This window comes from Watersipora subatra, chromosome 1, assembly GCF_963576615.1.
Source record: "Watersipora subatra chromosome 1, tzWatSuba1.1, whole genome shotgun sequence".
In the NCBI taxonomy this organism is placed as follows: domain Eukaryota; kingdom Metazoa; phylum Bryozoa; class Gymnolaemata; order Cheilostomatida; family Watersiporidae; genus Watersipora; species Watersipora subatra.
In genome coordinates, this window is record NC_088708.1 from 54,395,768 (window position 1) to 54,420,887 (window position 25,120).

General features: G+C 36.6%; 2 protein-coding genes across 2 annotated transcripts; both read left to right on the forward strand.

Moving 5' to 3' along the window:
• Positions 1-2,339: 2,339 nt before the first annotated feature.
• LOC137388955 (uncharacterized) lies at positions 2,340-3,308 on the forward strand. Its single transcript, XM_068075471.1, has one exon. The coding sequence runs from the start codon at positions 2,340-2,342 to the stop codon at positions 3,306-3,308; it is 969 nt and encodes a 322-aa protein (XP_067931572.1).
• A 4,479-nt stretch (positions 3,309-7,787) lies between these two features.
• LOC137410647 (uncharacterized) lies at positions 7,788-23,758 on the forward strand. Its single transcript, XM_068096103.1, has 5 exons — positions 7,788-7,796; positions 11,358-11,548; positions 20,473-20,566; positions 22,208-22,380; positions 23,327-23,758. Exons 2-5 carry the CDS (start codon positions 11,366-11,368, stop codon positions 23,417-23,419), a joined length of 543 nt encoding a protein of 180 aa, XP_067952204.1. The 5' UTR covers positions 7,788-7,796; positions 11,358-11,365; the 3' UTR covers positions 23,420-23,758.
• Positions 23,759-25,120: the final 1,362 nt, after the last annotated feature.

The following is a 25,120-nucleotide window of genomic DNA, read 5'->3' on the forward strand; positions in this document are numbered from 1 at the left end:
AGCCCGTTATTTTAAAAGTTATTCTGAATCAATTGTATGTATTTGGTGAAGATTTTAATGACAAAATGATAGTCAAGCCTAAACTGCTGAAGTCACAAATCTAGTTCATGAGAGGCACTTTAGCATGATCGGAACAAAAGGGAGGACAAAGAAGCAGAGGAGTTCTGTATGACACGCCATGGACGCCAATCTACAAGTAAGACTGTCATTGTTGAGCCGATGTGTTCCACTAAATTATCCTCTGGGTCATGGCAGCTATTGACTGCACACTATCCCAGTCATCTACCAAAAAGTGAACACATTTTGGTAATTACTAATTACTATAATAGTACATCCCATGAAGTAAGTCACAACTAATAAGACCGTCGAACGACCATAAGACCATGAGCTAATAAGACTCGCGGCTTCTAATTGTCCATCAACACAGACAACGGAAAAAGGACTCGGCATAAAAAACTTTTAATGCATAGCGAACTATGACCTGTTATCCGCAGACCAATGATAACGAACGACAAAAATCAAAACATGCTAAATTTGCTTTCGCTAAAGAACAAAATTAAAAGACAGAGCTGCCTAAACATGCCAATGCTCGACTAATTATCCATGTACCTACTTAATTTCCACATGAAAGGGTCCTCAGAGCAAATGTGTCAGATTTCGTAGAAAATAGAGAAAATAGTTTGGCAATGTGTTTGGATTCAGCCTGAAATCAAGAGACTGTCAAATCAGTACACAGAAAAGTATAAAAAACCAAGTTGTCAGACATTAAAACTAAGAATTTGGGTTTGATGAAAAGATGAACAAAGAAGACAAAACTCTGTATCTACCGGAGCCAATTATCATTATTGATGAATGCCATGTCAAAGTAGAGTACAGGAATAGCAAACAATATTAAAGAAACATATTATTCTTTCAAGCACATTTGCGACCTGTATAGGTTGTAAGTACTGATACAGCACCTAATGATATTCAAATTGCAGTTGCAAGGATTTGTGGAGATTAGAAGGCCCAGATTGTGATACACCCTAATGCATCCAAAGGACCAAAATTTTGTCCAAACAGAATGACTACATGCAGATACAAAAGCTGAGAATAAAAGCTAAAAAAGAATGCATTACCACATGCCGCACTACCAGGAAGCTATGGTGCTCAGAAATTCGATTCATTCAAATTCAGGAGATGCAGTAATATCTGCATTTATAATTCTTGCAACTTTTGTGTAATTGCTAATACATGTATTCAATTATTGTTGCACAATATAAAAAATATTTGTACATACAGCTTTATTACTCTAACCAAACTGGCAATCGTTGTTTGAATAATTCACAAAAGAGAGATGTTGTGTGCATGTTCTACAACAAAATTGAGTATTCCCGATTGAGTATTGGGACTGCTTTTAGAGCATATCACGTTGTAAAAGAATTGTCTATGTGTTTTTATTTGCTTCTGCTTACTCTGTCGTATTATCATCACATAGTTAATTGTTAGTAATGATCGTCCATATCAGGGTTTGAGAAAAATCATAATTATTGTGAAAAAATCTGGATTTTATTAATTTCAATCGATTTGCATAAATATTTGAATAAATTTGATTTTTTCACTTATTTTTTACTCATGCAAATTGTTCGGGAATTGCATCGCTCATTAGAATGCTGGGGAAACCAATTTTCAGTATTAGTGGCTTACACGCATCAGCTTGACAATTTCTTATATTTCTTGCATTCAACAGTCGTATCAAATTATAATGCACAAACGACATGTAAGTTCATGGAGTAGAGCTACTAGCAGTGTCACACAAAAAGGCAATACTAAATATTTAAGTACATTCTTCCTTAGTGTGATCGATGTGGTTGATCTTGCAAAATATAAATACTAGTTTTTGATTATTTTTAATCGCTTGTACTTGAAAAAAATCTTGATTTAAATTGATGATTTAAATCATTTGGATTTTCCGTGGTAACTCTGGTCCATATATACACAGAAAGTGCAATTGATGTTTGATAGAGTGCATACATTAAAATCAAACTAGTATTCTCAAAATGAGCCTTTTTTGAAAAAGCAATTATTTTTATTGCCAGTTTACCTTTATGTTGTATAATCGTAATACTCTTTTGGAGATCAATACTTATGTAGTATTGTTTCCTTATTCTCGTAATGCTATTATATAAACGTATCGAGATTCAGTCGGTTTCCGGTTAAATAAATGTTCACCGAAATATTCATTTCCAAGTTACATCCTTCGCATCAGTATGCTAAAACACAACATGGTGCCCAGTACGTGCTAATTCTAGATGCACAAACACTGATTGCATATATTTAGATACGTTCTCTAACGTATAATGCCAAAATTTAATCCTCCGAAGGAGTTTGACTTTGACCCGGCAAACTGGACGGAATGGTTTGCTCGTTGGAACCGCTATCATGCAGTAGCGAAGCTCAGTGAAGATGAAGAGCAGTTGCAGATAGACAGTTTCTTATACTGCCTAGGAAGTAAAAGTGAAGGCATATTTAATGACCTAAGTCTGTCCGCTGATGATGCAAAAAGCTACAAAAAAGTCACTGAAGCTTTTCAGCAATATTTTACCCCACGTAAATACATTATTTATGAAAGAGCTAGGTTCTTCAGACGCGATCAACAGCCAGGAGAGACAGTTGAGCAATATATCCGAGCCCTTAATGACATTGCAGACAGGTGTGAGTTTTCAAACAGGTCTGAGCAAATGCGAGACCGTATAGTAGTTGGCATCGTCGACACTGACTGCAGCCGTGAAATGCAAAAGATGAATGTGGACCAGCTAACAGAAGGAGTTGCCATTAACATGGCTCGACAATCAGAAGAGGTGGACAAACACATGAAAGACTTGGCTGGGCATGGTGGAGCTGCGGCAAACAAATCTGACACCGTCGACACCGTCTCAAGAGTTCAAAGCAGCAGCAGACCCAAATCTAGGAGCAACCACCTAGCGAGTAGTAACGTCAGCAAGCTGAGTAATAACACTCCATGCGGCAGATGTGGATATTTGACGCATACAAGAGGAACATGCCCTGCCAAAGACGTTAGCTGTAAATCTTGTGGAAAGGTCGGTCACTATGCTAAAGTGTGTAGATCTAAGTCTGAACCCAACATCAGCCAAGTAGAAGAAGAAGAACGCATATTCCTTGGTGAAATAACCGACACCAGTGTGGGTGTGTGGACAAAAACCATCTCTGTTGACAAGCTCGATGCGCCCGTTCAGTTCAAGTTGGACACCGGCGCAGACGTTTCCATACTACCTAGTACACTCTGTGTACATGTAGCCCTTGAATAAACAAAGAAACAGTTTGTAGGCCCGGGTAACATTAAGATACCAGTACTAGGTTCATTTAGGGCTGTACTTACTGTCAATAACGTTAGTCATAGTGAAACAATGTATGTTGTAAATCAAACCAAAGCGTTACTTAGTCGCAGTGCATGTGTTAAACTAGGTTTGATATCTTGTGAATGTGATGTAGACTCTGTTTACGATACTACTGAACCTTGTGTATTTCGTAGTGAGTTTCCTAAACTTTTTCAAGGCTTAGGTAAGATGAAACAGGAAGTAGGCATAGAATTACGCCCTGACTGCAGACCCTTCGCTATCAACACCCCACGGTCCGTGCCCTATCCGTTGTTGCCTAATGTTAAACAAGAGCTAGCCGATATGGTTACCAAAGGTGTCGTGTCCCCCGTCAGTGAGCCTACCGATTGGTGCGCCCCTATGGTTGTTGTTCCTAAAGCCAACAAAAAAGTCCGAATTTGTGTTGACTACACAGAATTAAACAAAGTTGTCCATCGAGAGGTTCACCCAATGGCTCACGTTGAGTCAAGTCTTGCCAAACTCAGAAATGGTACCGTTTTTACTGTCCTTGATGCCAATTCGGGTTTTTACCAAATTCCTCTCTCCCCTACAGCAAAAATGTTAACCACGTTCTTGTCTCCATTTGGTAGGTTTGCTTTTAATCGGTTGCCTTTCGGTCTGTCATCTAGCCCAGAGTTGTATTCCAAAATTGTGTCTCAAGTTCTGGATGGCCTCGAAGGCGTAATAGTCCATATGGATGACGTGTGCATATGGGGAAAATCCACTGCTGAGCATGATGCCAGAGTTCGTGCTGTGTTGAGTAGGATGATTGAGGCTGGTATGACTCTAAATGTTGATAAGTGCAAGTTCTCCTGCAGCAGCATAAAATTTCTCGGTCATGTCATATCTGCTTCCGGTATTCGCGCTAACCCTGAGGCTATTCAAGGCATTGAAAGTTTTGCCAAGCCAACCTGTGTTAAGGATGTCCGTAGTTTCTTAGGTATGGCAAACCAGCTCAGCAAGTTCACCACCAAGCTTGGTGAACTCAGTGCTCCATTGCGAGAGTTACTTCACAAAAATTCTGTGTGGATTTGGGATAGAGCTCAGGAACAAGCGTTCAATGGTGTCAAGGAAGAGTTGAAGCGTTCAGTAGAACTTGCACCATATAGCCCACAACGTGAAACAGTTATACACACAGACGCCTCTCGAGGTGGCATCGGTGCTGCCCTGTTTCAAGTGCAAGATGATGGGGAGTTGCGATTAGTCAGTGCAGCTTCTCGAGCGCTGAGTGAAACCGAGAAACGGTATGCCACTATTGAGCAGGAAGCTTTAGGTGTTGTCTGGGCATGCGAAAAGTTTCGAGATTATATCATAGGCTTGAAAGTAGTGATAAAAACCGATCACAAGCCCTTGGTCCCACTACTGAACGACATAGAATTAGACAAAAACCCAGCCCGTATCCAGAGGTTTCGAATGCGTCTCATGAGGTTTCACTACCGTGTTGAACACATCTCAGGAAAGAATAACGTTATTGCTGACGCGTTGTCACGTTCTCTTGGTCCTATCAGTGAAGATGATGTTATGTTAATGGAGGATGTTGAGTTGTTTGCTGTGTCAGCACTTTATTGCACTGCCTCATCACCTCGTTTAGAGGAGTTGAAAGTTCAACAAGAGCATGATGAGGTCACCTCCCGCGTTCTCAGTTATGTGAGGTCTGGCTGGCCTACGTACCTCCCTTCTCATGAGATTTTACTACGTCCCTATTTTGAGTGCCGCTCTAGGCTTTCTATAGTTGATGGTGTCCTGGTTTTTGATGACCGTATCGTAATCCTCCAAATTGAGCGTCTTTCGGTCCTTGAAAAAATTCACAGTGGCCATTTTGGTATTGTAAAGTGCCGAGCTAGAGCTGCCCAATCAGTATGGTGGCCTAGCATGTCCCAACAGATAGCTGAAATGGTGCGTAGGTGTGAAGCGTGCAGGAAGGAGTCTAATGTTCAGCAAGCTCCTCTTCTCTGTTCGGAATTCCCCAACCGTCCTTGGGAAAAACTAGGCAGTGATTTGTTTTTTTTGACAGCAAGTGGTATTTGCTAATAGTAGATTATCATTCTCGATTTATCGAAGTTGCATTGTTAAAAGAGACCACTAGTTCCAAAGTGATCTTACACATGAAGAGTATTTTTGCCCGCCATGGAGTCCCTGAGGTTTTAATTTCGGACAATGGCCCTCAGTACGCCTCAGATGAGTTCAGGTCTTTTGCTAAGGCGTACGGGTTCACACATATCACCAGTTCTCCCAAACACCCACAAGGAAATGGTGCTGCTGAACGGGCAGTCCAGACCATGAAGAAAATCCTCAAGAAAGAGCCAGATCCTTATTTAGGTCTGATGGCATACAGGTCTTCTCCACTAGAAAATGGTCTCTCCCCGAGTGAACTGCTAATGAGTCGCAAAATTCGCACAACACTACCCTCTCTGCCTTCAGTTCTAACTCCCAAACAGCCAGATCTGGAAGCTGTCCGTACCAAAGAGTCCCTCAGTCGAATTCAGTGTAAAGCTAACTTAACTTTGATGAAAGACGTCGTGTTGTAGTCCCGCCTTGCCTTAGTCCAGGTAGTAATGTTCATGTTCGGGACTTGAAACGAGACGCTGAAGTTGTTGGTTGTTCCCCCACAACGCCCCGTTCAGTGGTGGTGCAGGATAGCAGGGGGAGTGTAGTCAGGCGGAATATCACTAACATAGTTCCGTTAGAACCAACCGATTCTCCCAAAGTAAATGATAGTGCAAAACAGTCTAGTTTTGGCCGAACTATTAGGCCACGTAAAATTTTAGATCTATAGTGAATTGCATATAGTACACCATGCTTTCGACAATCCTGTCAACATTACTATATTGAATAATGGTTTTATTCATATATTGCTTTACGTAGTTTGTAGTAGTAGTTTTATCCATTCATGTTCTGTGGCCTGCTATTTGGCTATTTTATTTTATCAACCCGGGAAGGGGAGATGTTGTATAATCGTAATACTCTTTTGGAGATCAATACTTATGTAGTATTGTTTCCTTATTCTCGTAATGCTATTATATAAACGTATCGAGATTCAGTCGGTTTCCGGTTAAATAAATGTTCACCGAAATATTCATTTCCAAGTTACATCCTTCGCATCAGTATGCTAAAACACAACACTTTAGGCTAAAGATGCTCAAAGTTTTTCATAGCGGTTGTTGGGCTGCTCATTTCTTTAAAACCGAATAATTCGTCAACACAAATAATACTAAAAAAATTTATAAAAAAAATAAAGAGGTCAAAATATAAAAATGATATAAAAAGGTTTCTCATTTTTAAACTATTAGGCTAGTGTTGCTACGGAAAGATTATCAATGAGAAAACCATGGGCAGACGGCATGAATGGTTTAGGAATCCTAGACTAAAACATTTTAGGCATTTACTTTAAAAGAAAAGTTGTAAGTGTTTAAAGTAAACGCTGTAAAGGGTTAAAAGCTGATAAAATAGACTAGGTTCTTCTCGGCCAACTAGAAGCTTTCTTTGGAACAAACATATAACGAGATGCACACAGTTACAGTAATTATTCAAAGAAGTAAGATTTAAAGTGTAGTGCCAATAAAACAGCCTTCAGATATCAAAACAACTAATCGAACTATTAATGCTCACTTTCTCGATTTTGAGTCGTAGCATAAACATAAAGAAAATCATACGACGTTTGATCATTTAATAATTTTTACAATATATTATGATATTAATAAGGAAATTAACTTCATGAATAGTAATTATTGACCATTTCACAGTTATGGTCAAGTGAATAGAAAAAATTAACTGACAGACCAAGCGTAAAATAAGCCTGATCGAAGGCAATTTATTTTGGCAATCGAGCGCCTCGCACCTCATTAGTAGTTTTACCTTTGAGCCATGTGCTAGTCTGCGCGCAAATGACGTCATAGCTCGTAGCGAATCAACGTCAACGTTTTCGTTGTTCCCTTTTAGTATAATAGTTACGGACGTAGATCATGTATCGAAAACCAATTGAAGAGGTCAATGATTTGCTATAGAAAATGGTAGCCTACATGGTTAAGCGGAAACACTCGTTTTAGTTGTCGACTAATAAGATTGCGTTTGCAACAATGAAGGGTATATTGATTTTATTGACTGGCTTACCTTGGCTGTTTGAAAAGTTTGTAATCATCTTGAGCTTGGTAAGTGTTTAGGTTGGAATCTATATTGTCTCTCAATTTTGTCGACATAAATTGCAAACTTCAGCAATTATTATTAACTAGGCCTATACGTTTTTAGACCGTGTCTGATTACTGTGTTTGGCATTAACTGCTGTTTAATGAAAACATCAGCTGCTAATGTTTTTTTATGATGTAGTTTATTGATATAGGTACACTCGTTTTGAAATTTTAGTTTTTTTATTAACATGCTTAGACACCGAAAACTGTTACAACAAGGATTGTGTCATTTATGGTAAGGCCTTTTGTGTTTTTAATAATGCTTAGGCAACGAATATTGTGAATAATAAAGTTTTTGCTTTATTTTAAAGAATTCTTAAACTACAGACATTGAATTGCTACGAAAAGTGGCTGTTTCCAGATCAAAGCTTCAACGATTTCATTGTTGTGACTTGCAATTTTCTCCTTGTCGACTCGCTGTGCGCAAAATATATCAAGAAAGTAATTTTGTTTTCAGCTAATAAAAGTGAATCATTGTAAAGTATTTATATAAATCAGTCCTCTTTTGCGGGAACAGAGCTCTACGGTTAGGCATACATTGTGTAGTACACCCTGTGAAAACGGGAAACAGTCCCAACATCGACAAGTCTGAACCTAGACAAGTCCCAATCTCGACAGAGGTTGGTCCGAATCTAGACAAAGGTTGGTCCGAACATCGACAAAGGCTGATGCAGTTTTACAATAATTTAATCTTCAACAAATAATAAATGACTTTTTGCAGTTCTATCCTCACTTCAAAAAATAAAAATCAAAGCTACTCACTGAAGTTTAGATTTCAAATAAAACATTTTGCTAGCATAACAGTCAACCATATTTATGATTGTTACTTGTTTTAGCATTCGTTCTATATTTAGGTTGCGCAAAATATTGTTAGGCCTACATAAGCTGGGGAGTGCTGCATCAAATGGATCACAAGATATTTTTGCGCAAATAAATCTTTCACATATAATTCGCTCATTTACTATAAAAATAGTAGATGGTAAAATAGTAAAACCGCTGTCGAATTGGACCAACCGTTGTCGGTATACAAACTCGTCGAGCTTCAAACCAGTCGAGGTTCAGACTATAAACCGTGAAAACAATATGTATATATTTAGCCTAAATGTGTGGCTGTCGCATGTTACTTGAACGTCCACCTCAACAATACCAGTAACGGAATCTTTGTTTGCAATAACTTGTTTAAAACAAAAAATAGCAAGTATATGAGCAATGTAGCAAATACTGAGAGGGGCGCTGCACCATCTCAGTAGAGGGGGGTCCGGGGGTACTCTCCCGGAAAGTCTTTTAGCATTAATGCCCCTAAATTATGCTGTTTTCCATAACTTTAAACCCTGTGTTGTGTTCAGTAAGAAATTAAAAGCGGGGTTAACTGCACAACCTGTGTGCTCTATGACTATGGAGACTCCAGGTTGTGATGTGAGTGAGTCAAAAAATCCTATGGACAGTCCACACAGACCCCAGACACAATACAGTCCCATCTCCAAGCCACCATGAATGTTATTATATAATAAGCTCAGTCACTCACTATTTCTTTAAATACAGACTCTAGATTCATGACAGTCACTAATTCTTACTCACCTTTAAAGAAGTTGTCTATTGGCCCATGCTGTTTCATTATGAATTGAAAGAAACGAAGAAACTAGTATAATAAGCAAGGATTTATTCAAAACTACCATCCAAAACACAAGAGAAGAATCCAAGCAATGATTAATTTTAAGCTATTCGAGGATTCCACAGGGCGGCCGACACAGGGTCCCGTCGATTGTGTCGGTTGATAAAAAACTGATCGGTTCTCAGGGTTTTAACAAAACAATCTAGTTGATCCGCTATAATAGCAAAAAACTGACTAAAGAAATTAAAGATAAGTAGCGTGATTCTCTCGTCCCGAAAATGCGCACTGTTTTCGGTGTAATAAACTCGAGCTAATATAAGTTCGGGAAGAAAAGGAAAAAAACGTTGTGTGAATATTTCACTTCATTCCGGTTTTACCGCATTTAATAAGATATGAGCAACTTTATATGAGGGGGTACGCGTCCTAGGGAGTACCCCCACTAATTCTTCTTAGGGGTACGCTGTACCCCTGCGTACCCCCATTTCGAACACTGGTTGCAAGTAAACACTCTTTGCATCTAACACCTGTTATGAATTATAAAAATAATTATGATATTTCAAACATGGTTCAAAAACCACATTCGCACTAGAAATAAACATGGGTATGAAAAAGGTTTTCACTTCATATTTAGGCTACTACAGATCACTGTTGAATTCTGACATTTAGAAAAATTATGCAATCATTGGTTTATTTTTGGCCTTATTGAAGTTCAGATTGACATACTTAAATTATAGAAAACTATAAGGTAATAATTGTCTAAGCTAATAGCAATTTGTTGTCTTCAAGCAAAACAACAATGTCTATAGTGTACAATCCTGTAAAATGCAAATAAAAATGTTATAGAAATGTTGTTTGTGAGCTAATATTGTTCTTAGCGATATTTTATTCGAAATCTTTGTTTATACGGACTGTCAGCAGGCCAAATAAAACTATTCATATCTTCAATTGACTAACGTATGTGAATTAATAGGCTTACTATTGAATACTTGTCATTTTACATGATATGATTGTCTATAAAACTAGTTAGTTTACATGTATAGTTGCTAAACTCTTTATTATTGTTACGACCCAAGTTATTATTATTATTTTATTTATTAGCCTTTTATTATTGTTATCTCAAGATAAACATGCAAATACTCAACCAATTTGAGAAACCCGGTGTGTTATATTAATCTAGATAAACAACTATCCTGTGGTTTAAAGTAGAAAGCTTATTTGCACTGTATTTCAATATCAACACAAAGGCTATATATAATTAATTGGGTGTTTAACATATATGTAAAATTGTAACTGTACTTGCTTTCTATAAAAGTTAATAAGGTAGACTTACAGGTATGATGCTATAGCATATAGCTTCAGCACCAGTAATATGCATGTTATACACTTGAACTGTTTAAAAAAACCAGCATCAACTTTACTGCGTTAGTGAGAATAAACATTCGTATTACATTTGGCAGCGAGAAAGTTCTGTTGTGAAGCTGAAAAAATATAACTTGTGCATTTACATGTTTAACAAACGTTGACTGACGTTACAATAATTTTACTTTTGTCTAGCGCTCACCTTAAAAAGAGTTTGGTAAATTATTATGTATGTGATTTAGTCTTTTAATTCACCCATCTCATCTGATTTTGCATTTGACATCTCCATATCCTGTCCTTCTTAAGTGGAGATAACTCTGAAAATGTATTACATCGCTTTTCGAAGAACCAATTTGGTGTAGAAAATTTGCTCATATTATCTATTTCGGTGTAAACCAAAGTTTGCAAGTTTTTCACGCCCGTCAAGACATGACTGCTTTTTGATTGGTCAACTGGTAAACACAGGTTTCACTGCAAGTCAAAACATCTCGCAATACTATCCCGCGCCAGAAGGTTAAATACGATAGTTTCGCTAACTTTGACCAACTCAAATGTTATAGGATTTTGTAGTTAACTGTAATGTGAACTTTGTTCACCAGTGTACAAATACCTTAGAATATTTTATAAAACAACTTTCAGTCAACGGAAGGATTCTTGATGGAATTGCAAGACATTTTATTTTACATATTTCTGCTGATTGTGTGGTAATACGACTCCAAATTGATTGCCGTTGATTATTTCTAGGAAAAGTAGTCTTTCATATTCAGCTGGGTTCACGAGAATCAAAATCACTCAAATAAATCATATTGGCATTTTGCTTTTTAGAAAGTCAAATGGGTACCTGGAGTTGGGTGATAGGAGGCCTTTTGGTCGCAGTAGGTGGTATTCTCTACACGCTAGAGTTGCCGACAAGAGTTGATGATGGCATAGTGGATCTCAGCAGCACAGAGGTCATCATGATAACCAAGTGCTCCCATGTTTTCTATTACATCAGCGACCTTTCCAACTATGCCAAAGTAAGTGTTTGAGTACACTGCACTCTGTGAATTATTGGTCTATATGCTTGCGCGCTGTCCTCGGGAGGTTTGGGGACTGGTCAGTTTATAATAGATTTGAAGCCCTCAACGGAAGAATGATCAAAGTCGCATTTTCTCAAAATACTAGGTTCAACTTCCATTAGATAGTTCTGGCCACAAAGTTTAGTCTCTGTGATAAGCTTTCAACAAAAATGATTCAGGTTTAGGAATATCTCTACTTAAAATAAACTAGCTTTTTGCAAAACTGATCAATATCAAGTTTTTAAACTTTGAAATGACTATATCTCCTGTTTGAGCAAATGTGACGTTGATCGTTCTTCCGTTGAGGTCTTCATTTTCTATTTTGGTTTTCACCATTTCTTCAAGCTGATATCAGAGTGAAAGGCCAAAGTGTGCATGTTCCCTGTTGTTTGCTGTATGAAATATCGCGTGACACTAGTAGCTAGTAGAATGATTTCAGGCAAAATGTATTGTGTCATTATTTATATCAACGCTTTCCTGTTTGTTTTCATCGCTGAACCCTCTAAGACTGACTAGGGTAATCGTGCAACCCCTTCTTTTGAATAAAGCAAAATAAGCTCCAAATATATAGAAAACAGACGTATTCGGAATATATGAAAACATTAACAGCAACAGATGACAAAAACAACCTACTTTATGATCTTTGGAACTTTTCCTGCTTTTTCTCTGCTTAACCTTATCAAAACTTAGTTCCTTACGGCTGAGTGAAATGCGCAGATCATTTTCAGGATTTATAGTGTTATGATATTTATTTTTATGTATAGAAGAAGTAACAATTGATTCCTGCACCTCCGTAAACAACAGCTCGCACCACTTATAGGTTCGAGCACCTTCAATCGGGAAGGTAAAATGTGAAAATGCTATGGTAAAATGTATGACATTAACTATAGAGCAGATTGAGCAAGCTAGCGATGCCGAAAACATTAGCAAAGAGAAGACAGCAACAGCCAATCTGGCATTTTTGCTGGGCACATGTATTTCTGAGTTTCAGATGATGGTCAAAAAGAGATTTTGTTTCTAAATCTTCTGCTACTGCTAGCTCTGGTTGGGTAGTAAATCTTCTGCTACTGCTAGCCCTGGTTGGGTAGTAAGTCTTCTGCTACTGCTAGCCCTGGTTGGGTAGTAAGTCTTCTGCTACTGCTACCTCTGGTTGGTTAGTAAGTCTTCTGCCACTGCTAGCCCTGGTTGGGTAGTAAGTCTTCTGTTACTGCTAGCCCTGGTTGGGTAGTAAGTCTTCTGCTACTGCTAGCCCTGGTTGGGTAGTAAGTTTTCTGCTACTGCTAACCCTGGTTGGGTAGTAAGTCTTCTGCTACTGCTAGCCCTGGTTGGGTAGTAAGTCTTCTGCTACTGCTAGCTCTGTTTGGGTAGTACATGTAAGTCTTCTGCTACTGCTAGCCCTGGTTGGGTATTAAGTGTTAGCTTCAAATGTTCTGAGTTGAGGAAGTTGTGTGTCTCTGTCATCATAATTACATCCAGTTAAGTCATCAGTTACTGAATTTGGTGACTAGGGAAGGGTGCTCACTAAAGATGCTAATGCTTTGGCAAATTTTTAGGTGACTGCTGCAGCAATATTCAATCATCAAGTATTTCATAAAGTAAATAGGAAATCACGTAACAATTATTTAACTGTATTATTACCACATTATTTAAATAGAATTTCATTATCAACATTTATTCTCTCTCTGCTGCGTGTATGGCACTTTATTCCCAATTAAATCTATCCTGTAACTAAATATATCTTGACCATCTGCACATGTGATTTGGCGCAGGAGCAATTGTGACTGAATGCTCCTCCTAACACCATCAATGGTCTTTCTGTGATTTGAACCACTGACTTATTGATTATATGCCAGCGAACTAACCACTGAATCATGGCTGCGCTCGTTTCCACAGCTTTTTACCTTTGTAAATCATTTTATAGTGGGTGTGTAAAAAAATGTCAAAAATGAGGTTTTTCTTCACAAAAACAACTCATAAATGTGAGTTTGTCTTTACCAAAAAAGTTACACGTCAGTAACAAAAAAAACAGGATTACTGGCCAACCTTTTGCGAAAAATGCTTAACAGAGATGTGTAACTTACCTGAGAAGAAAAACATCGAACCAGGCACCATTAGCCATTTACATAACTTGTTTTAATACAAGCATTGTCAATTAGTTTACACAGCTATACGAGAGTGTGACTTGCAAATTTCTTTGATTCAATTTCAAAATGACTTATTCAACCCAATAGTTGATTGGTAGATGAGCGTGGCTTATTATTATAAAATGGCAGGCTGTAGCCATGAAATAGTAAAGGTCTGTTTACATGTAACCTGTAATACAAGTCTAACATCAATGACATGATTGTTAGCGCCAGGCTAGTTGGTTAGTATGACTGCCATAACTAACTAACTCGGCTTTCTTTTAAAAACACCTCAAGATGATTTATGCGATTGCTCCTCAGCAATCGTTGAACAATCGTTTGTTTTTGTATAGGTTAAATGTAAAATTAAGCAGTATCTACTCGTGTTATAGACCTTGGATCACCTTGGATCATGGCGTAGTGAACATACACAGAAAATACTCCCGCAGTGGCTTTTATGCACGCATGTCTTTTGCTTTTGCCAAAATTAGTAAAAATATCTTTGGGGCAACAGAATGTAGTGGGAATTTATCAACAAGTGTGACACAGATATTTATAAAGGAATAAGATGAATTTTATGATAAGACAACGGAATCCTGCACAACAATATGTACCCAGCTATAATGATAGAGTGTAGAATGGAGTATACAGTAGAACTTCTACTTACAAACGACTGACTCTACGTACAAAATTTCTAAGGTATGAAACGTTTTTTCGTAAAAATATCATTGTGACTTGCGAAAGACACGAAAGTTCTTTTGAATTTGGTCTCGTTTGTTTGAAATCAAAAACGGAAAAGCAAAGAAAGAATTTTCCATTTTACTGTGTGTTCATTTTGAGTTTACTGTGTGTTCATTTTGAGTTTACTGTGTGTGTTTTAAATTTACTGTATTGTTCACCCTCATACAATATGTTTTTTCTCAGTGTGTCTGTCAGCTCTCAGCTGTCCGCGTTCCCAGTCGATGTATAATTTAGAGCAGCTATGGCCAAATGGCGGATCTGGATCTTTTTAGTTTTTTTGTGAATCTTTCAAGTTGGCTGTTAAAAAGATTTTTGAAGTATTTTTTTAAAATTTGGATTTAAAAAGATTTTTATAAACTTTTCTTAGAATTTTTTTGTAAATTCATTGTATTCAGCAATAAATTTTGTGAACAATATCATGAAACATGACTCATAAATACCCATCTTCATGAACATAAAGAGTCACTGCAAATAGCAGTAAACCGCGTTTTGATAGTGTGTATTGTGAATTCAAAGTCCTCTCATCATTTTCTTTCTGATATCAGACATATTTATTACATCACATTCATTCACCGATCTTTAGTAAAATTAAATATATAAAAAGTTTTCTTAAATCGTATTTTACGCCTTGTTTTAAGATGTACACAAATAATTGCATGTTTATGTATAGTAAAAAAGAAAAATGCACATCTACAGCTTGTTGTGGATCTTTAATGTGTGTTGTGGATCTTTAATGTGTCAGATTTGGCTGTAACGGATCATGGCCAAAATCATTTGGCCATCCCTGATTTAGAGTTATCATATATCACATAGAGAGTAGGACAATTGTAGCCTCTAGGAATGCAAGTTCTGTTTATCCGCGTGTTGACATGCAGTGTTTATGTTTGTCCTGTTGAAAATGAACCTTTCTATTTACTTTTTAATACCATTATTCTTACTGAATAAAACAAAACCAAGAACATAACACCCACCTCCACTGATCATCGTTTTCCCACTCCCCGTTATCTTTATTTAGCCGCATCTAAGCTACCGTAAATGAAGATCACAAATCTAGACGGCTAACGCCGAACGTAAACAAAGATACCGTGTGCAGTTCTTATTCATTATTTTTCTGTTCATTCTACTTTCTATGTGTACTATTTCTATTTATTATGTAGTATAATAATGCTAACATATAGTCGTTAAGTTTTAACCATTATTTATAGTATTGTATATATGCAAATATTCTGTCCTTTCAGTCTTTTAGGGCCTAGATATATTTGGGGCATTTATAAGGTAAAATGTGTTCCTACTTATGAATTTTTTTACTTTCAAAATGGCTTCCGTAACAAATTAATTTCATAAGTAAAGGTTTTACTGGATATGTTTGGTGAGTTAAGAGGAAATATATGCTATTGTGGCTGATTTGTGTTATGATATATATGCAACAATTACGACATAATTTGGCGCCGATGTAGCCATCATAACGTCTGTGCATTTTTCCATTTTCAGACGGCTGGATGTGTCACAACTTTGATTTTGTGGCTCGAGTAAAAATTATTAAAAATCATCATGAATCCTTTTTTGTATAGCGCTGGTCACTGTGCTGAATTGAATAGACAAATTCTATGTTATCTATTTTCCATTTATCACCATCATTGTTAGTTTGCACCATCATTGTTGATTTGTGCTGAACCTTTCTAGTAATTATGACAATTTTATCAAGTTTTTACATTTTCTGGTTTTTAATTATTTCTTTAAAACAAATGTTGTTAAAATTTTCTCAACATTTTAATGTTTCTAAAAAATTTTAATGTTTTTTTTTAATTTAAAACATTTATCAATGTTTAATCGTATCTCTACAAATATTTATCGAACTAAGTAAAAAAAACAATTTAAAAGGTTTTAAATAATCGAGTTTGACAGACTTGGATGTTTTTATTTTGTTTAGGGTTTGGAGAAAGTGTGTAATCGAAGTACAATATACTGTTAATTCTGCAGTTTGCAAAATTTATCATTATTTCATCACTCAGATTTTATAACTATAATATGTAGTTGTAAAAATATTCTTTCCCATTTGAAGGTTAGCAGTAGAGGCAATGTAGGCATCTCAAACAGATAGCATACAATGAGTACCAGGCTTTATCTCTGCAACCAGTTACGCTGCACTATTTCTTTCTTATGACATCAAAAGTTTTATGAAATTGTCGCAGCTCAACACTTTGTTGTTTTACGTAATTCAGCTTTTCTATAGGAGCTCTGACACACTAATCAAGCGATAAATATGTCATGTTGAGTGGACAAAACTTAATTACATTTCTTTAAATTTGATCTCCACAAATGAGTTTTTAAAGAGATTTATAATTCTAATAATATATGAAGGTATACAACAAATTTTTTTTTAAAGGTGTGTCATTGTGCGTGTTGATGCGCAGTAACCTGCATTGCCACATTGAGACAAGCACTGGTACATTTTTAGAGTTATCTTCACTTAGGAAGAACAGCATATGAAGCTGGCAACTGCGAAATCAGACGAGATAGTTGAATTAAAAAACTAGGTAAATCTCATACATAATAATTTACCAAATTCTTTTTAAGTTGATCGCTTGACAAAAGTAAAACTGTTACATATTTTATTGTAATGTCAGTCAAATTTTGTTAAACATATATGTAGGCCTAAATGCATAATCTATATTTTTTTAGCTTAACAAATAGAACCTTCTCATCGGCAAATGTAATACGTATTCATGTTTACATCTGCTAAAGTTGTTTCTGGTTTTTATATAGTCCAAGTAAATAGCATGCATATTACTGGTGCTAAGGCTATACGCTGTAGCATTGTATCAGTAGATCTACCTTGTTAGCCTTTATAGAAAGCAAGTACAGTTACAATTTTACATACATGTATATGATAAATACCCAAGTAGTTACACATAGCCTTTGTGCTCGTCTTGAAATGCGGTGTAAATAGGCTTTTTATTTTAAACTAGAGGACAGTTGTTTGACTACCACGCATTACCACATAGATAAGCTGACCACAAGCCGAGTGTTTCCATCAAAAGAAACTCACCCTTTCAGCTGACAAACCCTTGGAATAATACGTCTGTAGTCTCTATAGATTTGAAAGCGTATGATATGTGCTGTATCACCTCCACTAGATTTGACTTGGCAAATGTCAAACAGCTGCTACATCATTCGGCACTATCATAATAGTCACAGTAAATATGACCGTCTACTAGCCTTGCTTGATGTTGGCAGCGCTGACCTTTAGACTGCATGCCTTCACATATAAATGCGAGTGAAGATAACCTCCAGGCTGAGTTGGACTTTGCCTCACCATGAAGACTCCTTTGTGTTTTTTGCGCGACACTTTTAACCTAAGTAAATAGGAGAAAAGTTTCTTACGGCATCTTGGTCTTTATTGTTATATCGATATTGTTTGTGTCATTACTGTGTTCCGTTGCTGACTACGGAGTGATCAAGAGCTTTCTTACAACCAAAGTCTTTACGGTGTAGAAAGGTAAGGATTGTTGTTGCGATGATAGTTGCTTGTAGGGTTGTAGGTTCAAGTCACACTGAAAGCCAGTTGTTTTCAGTTCCAAGAGTTTTTTTACATTGATGTGGCTGTTCTGCTGCCAAATAGTTATTGGTTTATCGGATCACCATATTAGGAGTTTGTTTATTCATTTTTCTAAGACATGCTTTTTGCATGATTGGCCGTCACTTAGTGTTTCAAAGTTTCATTATATTAAACATTTTTTCGAGAGATTGGAAATGTATTGATGATACCAATGATATACAGCCCAAAAGGATAGCCGACGGCTATCATATGGGCGGGGTTTAATGATGGAGCTCTATTAGGATTGTGCTAGCCTGGGTTTCAAAGCAAACACAACTCTCGCGGGGCGGTCGCGTTGCCTTGTTAGGTTTTAGAAAACACGAATCGCTGTTATCGTTTCATTAGCTTATTCAGCCAGTAGACCCCGCGGGTCACAATAGCAAACATTGAATTTCTGCAATGTAGGGGTAATACCTAACCAAAATAATGTATCTATTCAAAATAAAACATTTCAAATTACCTACTTTTAGTAATTTTAAAATTAGTAAAGGTCGTAGTATATGCCTAAAGTTGAATGTAATTACCCGAACAACGGCATTTTTTTTCTAGTTTTTGATTAATATTTTGCCACCCCTAATATAAAATGACAAAGTCTTTAATCGGTTTCACATTGTTTTACCTTGCCAATAAGATGGGACAGCAGGCAAAGCTGTGCAGGGTAGTTTTCATACTCAAAATCTAAATGCAAAACCGAATTTGAGCTATTTTACGATTGTGGCTATTAATATCACGAATGCTTGTGAATGGCAACTGACTGATCATAACGGTGACAATATTGGGTTACTATATTTATTTGACAACAAAATGAATTCAACAGATAAGTAAAATAACCACTATAGTTCATAATATTCGTAAATTTACAAGGTGCTTTATTCAGCATATTTGTTTGTTCGGGTGCCGTGTTTGGGTTAATCCCAACAGAGCTTCATCATTAAACCCCGCCCATATGAGCGCCGTCGGCTATCCTTTGGGGCTGTATATCATTGATGATACGAACTGAATTGCTTTCATAACTTATTTGAAAAGTTTGTATATCGTTTGTTATTTACTCTATGACAACGAATAAAGTTTCATTTTTCATTTTATTCTTTAATGTTAATACAAGGTTAAAGGTGCAAAATTGAACTATGAATCTGATTCAATTACTTTAAACTCAAGGAGTTTTCTGCTCTCTACATGTTTTTGCATATAAGCAAGCGGCTAGATTATGTCAGGATTGACCAATGAACTATGTTAACATAGTTTGCTTGGAATTATTACCCGTGCAGCTTCCTCTATGTTCTTACTGCTATCATTTACCAGTTCAATGGTTTGGTACTGTGTTAGAGCCTACCGCTCTTTAGTCATGTTTATATACATAACTCTGTGGTTATTAGTTGTAAAACATGGCAGCCAAGCAAGAAGAGACTTTGTTTTAAAATCCTCTGATAGCCTCAGCTGGGTAGTTGGTCTTCTCTTCAAATGTTTTGAGCTGTGGAAGTTGTGCGTCTCTGTCAGAATCTTTTTCTATCATCCTAATTACATCTAGTTGAGCCATCAGTTACTGCATATGGTGACTAGGGAGGAGCGCTCGCATATCAAAGATGGTAACTGTGACATGTTTGCAGGGCTGGAAAAAAATCATGATTTTTTTAAAGAAATTAAAAAAATTGTATTTTTCTTTACTTAGATCAGATTTTTTATTTAAATCGGATTTTTTTTAAAAACATCTATTACCAGCTTTTTTTTATAACCACTAACATAATATTATTTTGTTGAAGTCTGCCACATGAAAACATTAGCAACATAGCAAAACAACTTTGCATCACTTTAATTTATTAAAAGTTGTTTTAATTTTGACCAAGTTGTGCAGTTCATATTCACAGTAGCCCCTCTATAAGTCCCATTTTTTGACATGGAAAAAATCAAAAAAATCATCAAACATAATTTTTTTAGAATGATTTAAATCATTTGATTTTAATCGCCCAACCCTGCATGTTTTACTAAACTTTAGTTTTAGTAAATTTTTTGAGAACTACCACAGAAAGATTCAATCATCAAAAGTTATATAGAGCAAGTGACTGCTTTAATTAACAACAAATATCTACCTGTATCAGCTACTACTACATTATTCCCATGTTATTCGTTTCTTTAGGTAAACATTGAGGGGTTTTTCCCTGAGGATACATTCTATTTATGTTTATCGTCAAAGTGTTACCCGCTATTTTTATCTTTACCTTGTTTATAAAGTTCATTTTGTAATACTTTTGTTTATAAGAAAGATTTTGTTTATAAGGATAATGCGTGTAACTGAGCCTAGTAAATGGGTAAATTAAGTACACAGAGTTGTAGTCAGTGAGTATCTAAAGGAATTGTTCTGTTGTCAATGTATTTGAGAAGTTTCTAATCAGTGCATGTACATTTGAAATTGTTGTTGACAGTGGTTTCCTGGGATAGAAAATGTGACTGCGTTAGTTCCAGGTCCTGTAGAGAATGGCAAGCAGTATGAAGAAACTGTCTCCTTCCCAGTTTACGGTAGGCCTATGCACTATTCTTGGACCCTAAAGCTATAATGCTCTGCATTCTTAGTTGCAATTTTTTCAATCAAAGGTTTTTGTAATAAATGTGGTCTGTCTGAACCTTTGGTCAGAAGACATGTGGCAGGCGTACATTTGGCCAACGGATATTCGGCCTAACAAAAATTTAACTAAGTGAACGTTTAGCTAAGGGACGTTTGCCCGAAGAAGTGTAATAACAGCCAATACCGTAAACTACATTGTATGAAATCATTTGCTAAGATGTTTATTACAGAGTAGCCTGTCTTGACAAAATGTTGTTTTTGCGGAGTTGTTCCCCCGTCGAGCAGGCTAGCAACACAACAGCTTGTCACAAGACGTACTGCACCTGATGCATCAGCTGCACTGAAAGGGAATTGTTCTCTTCCGTTTATGTGGCTCAGTTGCGATGTTATGTCGGTCGCTCCATTGATAATCAAAACGAATTTCGCACAAAAATTTATGTTGAAAAAATAAGATAACAACGTTTAACCAGCGACCAGTCTCTGCGGTAAACTTTAGTAGAACTTGAGAACTTAGGCAACAACAGCGACTAAACATGGCGTTATTTGTGCGCCCAGTCAGGATTATTTCTATCTTTGTATCAGTCAGTTTTATTTGTTCGTATGGATTTTATTTTCAATTTATTTTATTCTTAAATTCTACTAACGTTTACAACAAGACTGGTATTTGGTTAAACGTTTTAATCTTACTTTTTTTACATAAATTTTCGCGCGAAATCCGTTATGATAACCAATGGAGCGACCGCCATAACATCGCAGCCAAGCCGCATAGACGGAAGAGAACAACTCCCTTTCAGTGCAGCTGATGCATCAGGTGCAGTACGTCTTGTGACAAGCTGTTGTGTTGCTCGCCTGCTCAACGGGGGAGCAACTCCGCAAAAACAACAGTTTGTCAAGACAGGCTAATTACAGAGAGAAACATTAATAAAATGGAGTAAATTAAATATACATGTAATTAAGTTTATTAGGAGAAAAAGATCAATGAAAGGGAAGGTTTAAATATTATGAGCAATTGCTCCCAGAAAACCTTCTTTTTCAAGTCTCGTATTTCTTGCTTATAGACCTGAACCTCATTAAAAATCTCATATCTCTATTTGATCATCAAGCAATAAGTTTTTTCCTTCTCGTATCATTGGTATACTTTCCATGATCTGTAAATATAAATGTCCACGTAGCGAAATGTCCATGAGGCCAAATGTACATCTTCCAAAAGTTTGGGTACCTAAATGGTGATGACTGACGGACACAGCCCAACAAGGTTGGCTCTTTGTTGCTGTCATAAGATTAAGGTCATAGAATCTTTGCCAGCAGCTGCTGCCTCTAAACCAGCAAAAAGTGAGACTTTTCAAGATGAAAGGTTGAGTATTTTACAAGCGTTGGAGGCGTAACATGAGGAGAATGGTTGAACTTTGCTCAGTTTTTCATTTTTACAGGATTTGACTGTTTGTTTAACTTAATTTAGCAACTTAGGAAAATTACCCATGTTTTGGCATGTGCTATGATGTCACAAATTGCAATGCTATTGCCAGCTGATGTGTGAACACGTATGTTGTATATGCTGTCGTCGTGATGACACTTTCAATTGCCACTATCTGCAGGTGATTTTGTGAGACTGACATACGTTACATCTTACGCACCACCCAAGGAATTCCAATTCATGTACGAGGATACAAGCATGGTGGCTGTGACCATGAAGCTCTCTCAAGAGTCTCCTGATAGGTGTCTTTTGCGCTATAATGCGGGCACTAGGCGAACCAGCCTCCTTTTTCATGTGAGCTTCATCATCGTTCTCAGTCTCATCAGTGTGTGGGCCAATAAATAATTGCATTTAAGAAGTCATGCTCACCTGCCATCTCAAGCCGCTTTAGGCAGCCATTTGTTTTGAAATTCAAGCAAAAGAGAACTTGATTGACTTTCACACAACTGTAGTTGCGAAATGTTATTGCTAGTATTGATAGACCACAGCGTGCAATGGACTTAAGCGCTTGAACAATGCACACCGTGTCAGCTTGAACAATGTTCTACAAAAATTCGTTGGTTTAGAGAATGTAATATCGTGTTGTTTACAGCTGTAAGTTTGTGTAGATAGCTTTTTGATAAAAGTCATCAACATAACTGTAATAACAATAATTGGTTTGTCTTTGACTCTCGCTATTCCTCATGTGTAAGCATGCCAAATGATTAAATATGGCAAAACAGGGAAATTAGTCAATATTAAAATAATACTTGTGTATCCCATAATGCTTTTCATAAAATGCATAGTTTTTACTGCTGTCACATGAATTTATTAAGTTTCCATACAGCGATAGCGTAGCAGCACACTCCCATGTGGTGCTGCAATACTATCATGGAAGCAGACGTGTCGCTCTCATCCTGCTATGATTTAGTGTCGCTGTTTGGAAGTGAAACACTCGTGCCATGCGCCATCTTTATGCCATGGAAACAGCCTTAGTAACCCATAGCTTTTAAATTCAACCTTGACATAAGGTCTCGCACAACCATCACTTTTCTATAGCGTCATATGGAAACATGATCTGCTTGTCAGCCTGGTTTAGTGCTTTGTCACTAGAGCACCCAGGTGTCACTACACTATCTCTGTATGGGAACTTAGGAATTCTATCTAATTTAAAATTTACAGAACAAATCGTTTTAGTTATCTTATCAAATGTACCGGATGTCAACTATGTCTAGATTCATTGATTGGCTGTTATTTTTAGGTGTCTATGGGTCTTCCCTTGAGACTGATGTATTCATTACGAGGGAGGCACGGCATGTTCGCTATTCGTTCCATGTTCAACCACGCATCATGATATGACTCCACAACTACCTCTGACAGCACTCAGCTACTGGCACAGTTGTGCTGATCTTTCAGTGTGACCCTTAGCGTGCTTATTTCTCATTATCTTTGTATTATTTTGTAGCATTTTTAATACTATAATTGTTTTGCAAAGGTTTGACATTTTCAGATTCATGGATGTTTTACTATTCTATTTGGATGATTCGAATCTCATTCTCTTACTAGATTATATTATTGTCACTACTCTAATGCATATGCTCTGTCCAATTGGAGGCACTTCTATTCTTTCTGTCAGTTTTGCGTGAAATAAAGCATCAGTTGCAGATATAATGCAGCTGACTCCAGCATGCTAGACAGAAATACCTACCTGTTTTCATGTGTACATTTATATTTGCATGCCTCGGAACAAGCTAACCGTTATTCAATGCCTGACTCATTGGAGATACTAAATGCATGGAGCATATTAGCTAGTTTCTTCACAAAGTAGATCATTCTGATTTAAAGTGCATAAGAGGATTCAACTCATGATGACTCATACAAAACTTTAGTGTAGCTATAGACAGACAAGAAGTTACAGGTTGGTTGCAGGCTCTCTTTTGCTCATACCGTCAGGTTTTTGGTCACATGGTCTAATTTACTTTAAACCTCATTGACCGATGTAAATGAAGTTAATATTTATCTAGGCTTATCTCAAGCCTGCTAAACATTGCACTATTTTCTTTGTATGTATTGTTTAAACCATAAAATGCAATTACTGTCGACTAACTGAATAGAAAGGGCTAATTTCTAGTGTCATACAATAAGCATATCATGAGAACTAAACATTCGGTGTACTTACCTATTCTATATGTATGTATAACTTTATTTCCTAAAGGTTTAATTTTTTTTTAAATGGATTTGTCATCAACCGTATTCTACAATTAATCAAGATTGTATGTATAAGTTTTTATTGCTATTAGTAATCATAAACAAAATAATGTTTTTCATTACATGTCAAAACAAGAATGAGAAGACAGAAATTATTGAGTGAGTTGAACAAAAGTATTTTAAAAGTAGGTAATCTAATAGCGTTGTGGAGGAGTCAAGATAGTGAAATGTAGGTTGTAGCAACAAAAAGTCCATAAACTGAAACATACAATGGTGAATTGTAATATGTGGGTCTCAAGTGGGTTTTTACATGCCAGAAGAAAAAAAAATGAGAAGACAGAAATCAGGAATCATTGAGTGAGTTGAACAGACGTGTATTAAAAGTTGGTAATCTGATAGTATTGTGGAGGAGTTGAGATAGTGATTTGAAGATTGCAATAACAGCGAGTTGTTAGAAAGTTGTAGCAACAGAAAGTTCATAAACTGAAACATGATGGTGGATGTAGTATGTTGGTGCTGCGGAACCAAAACTGATGTTTGTCATATGTGTGGAAGAATAAATACAAATATTTAAGGCGTAGTTTATACCTGATTTTAAAACTTGCAACATAAAATTCTAAAGGTTTAAATTGTGTTTTCTGAGCATGTACCTGTTAACAGCCATATTCTACAGCTCATCAATATTTGTGTGCATATCTATGACAGCATTACTAAACCAAGGTTAATTTCTATCTGCCTTAACAGTTCCACTTGTGCCTCTCGTCCTCTGTATTATACATTATAATCAACTGTCTCCCTGGTGAATTCATATGATAAAACAGCACATCATTCATATTAGAATTAAGTC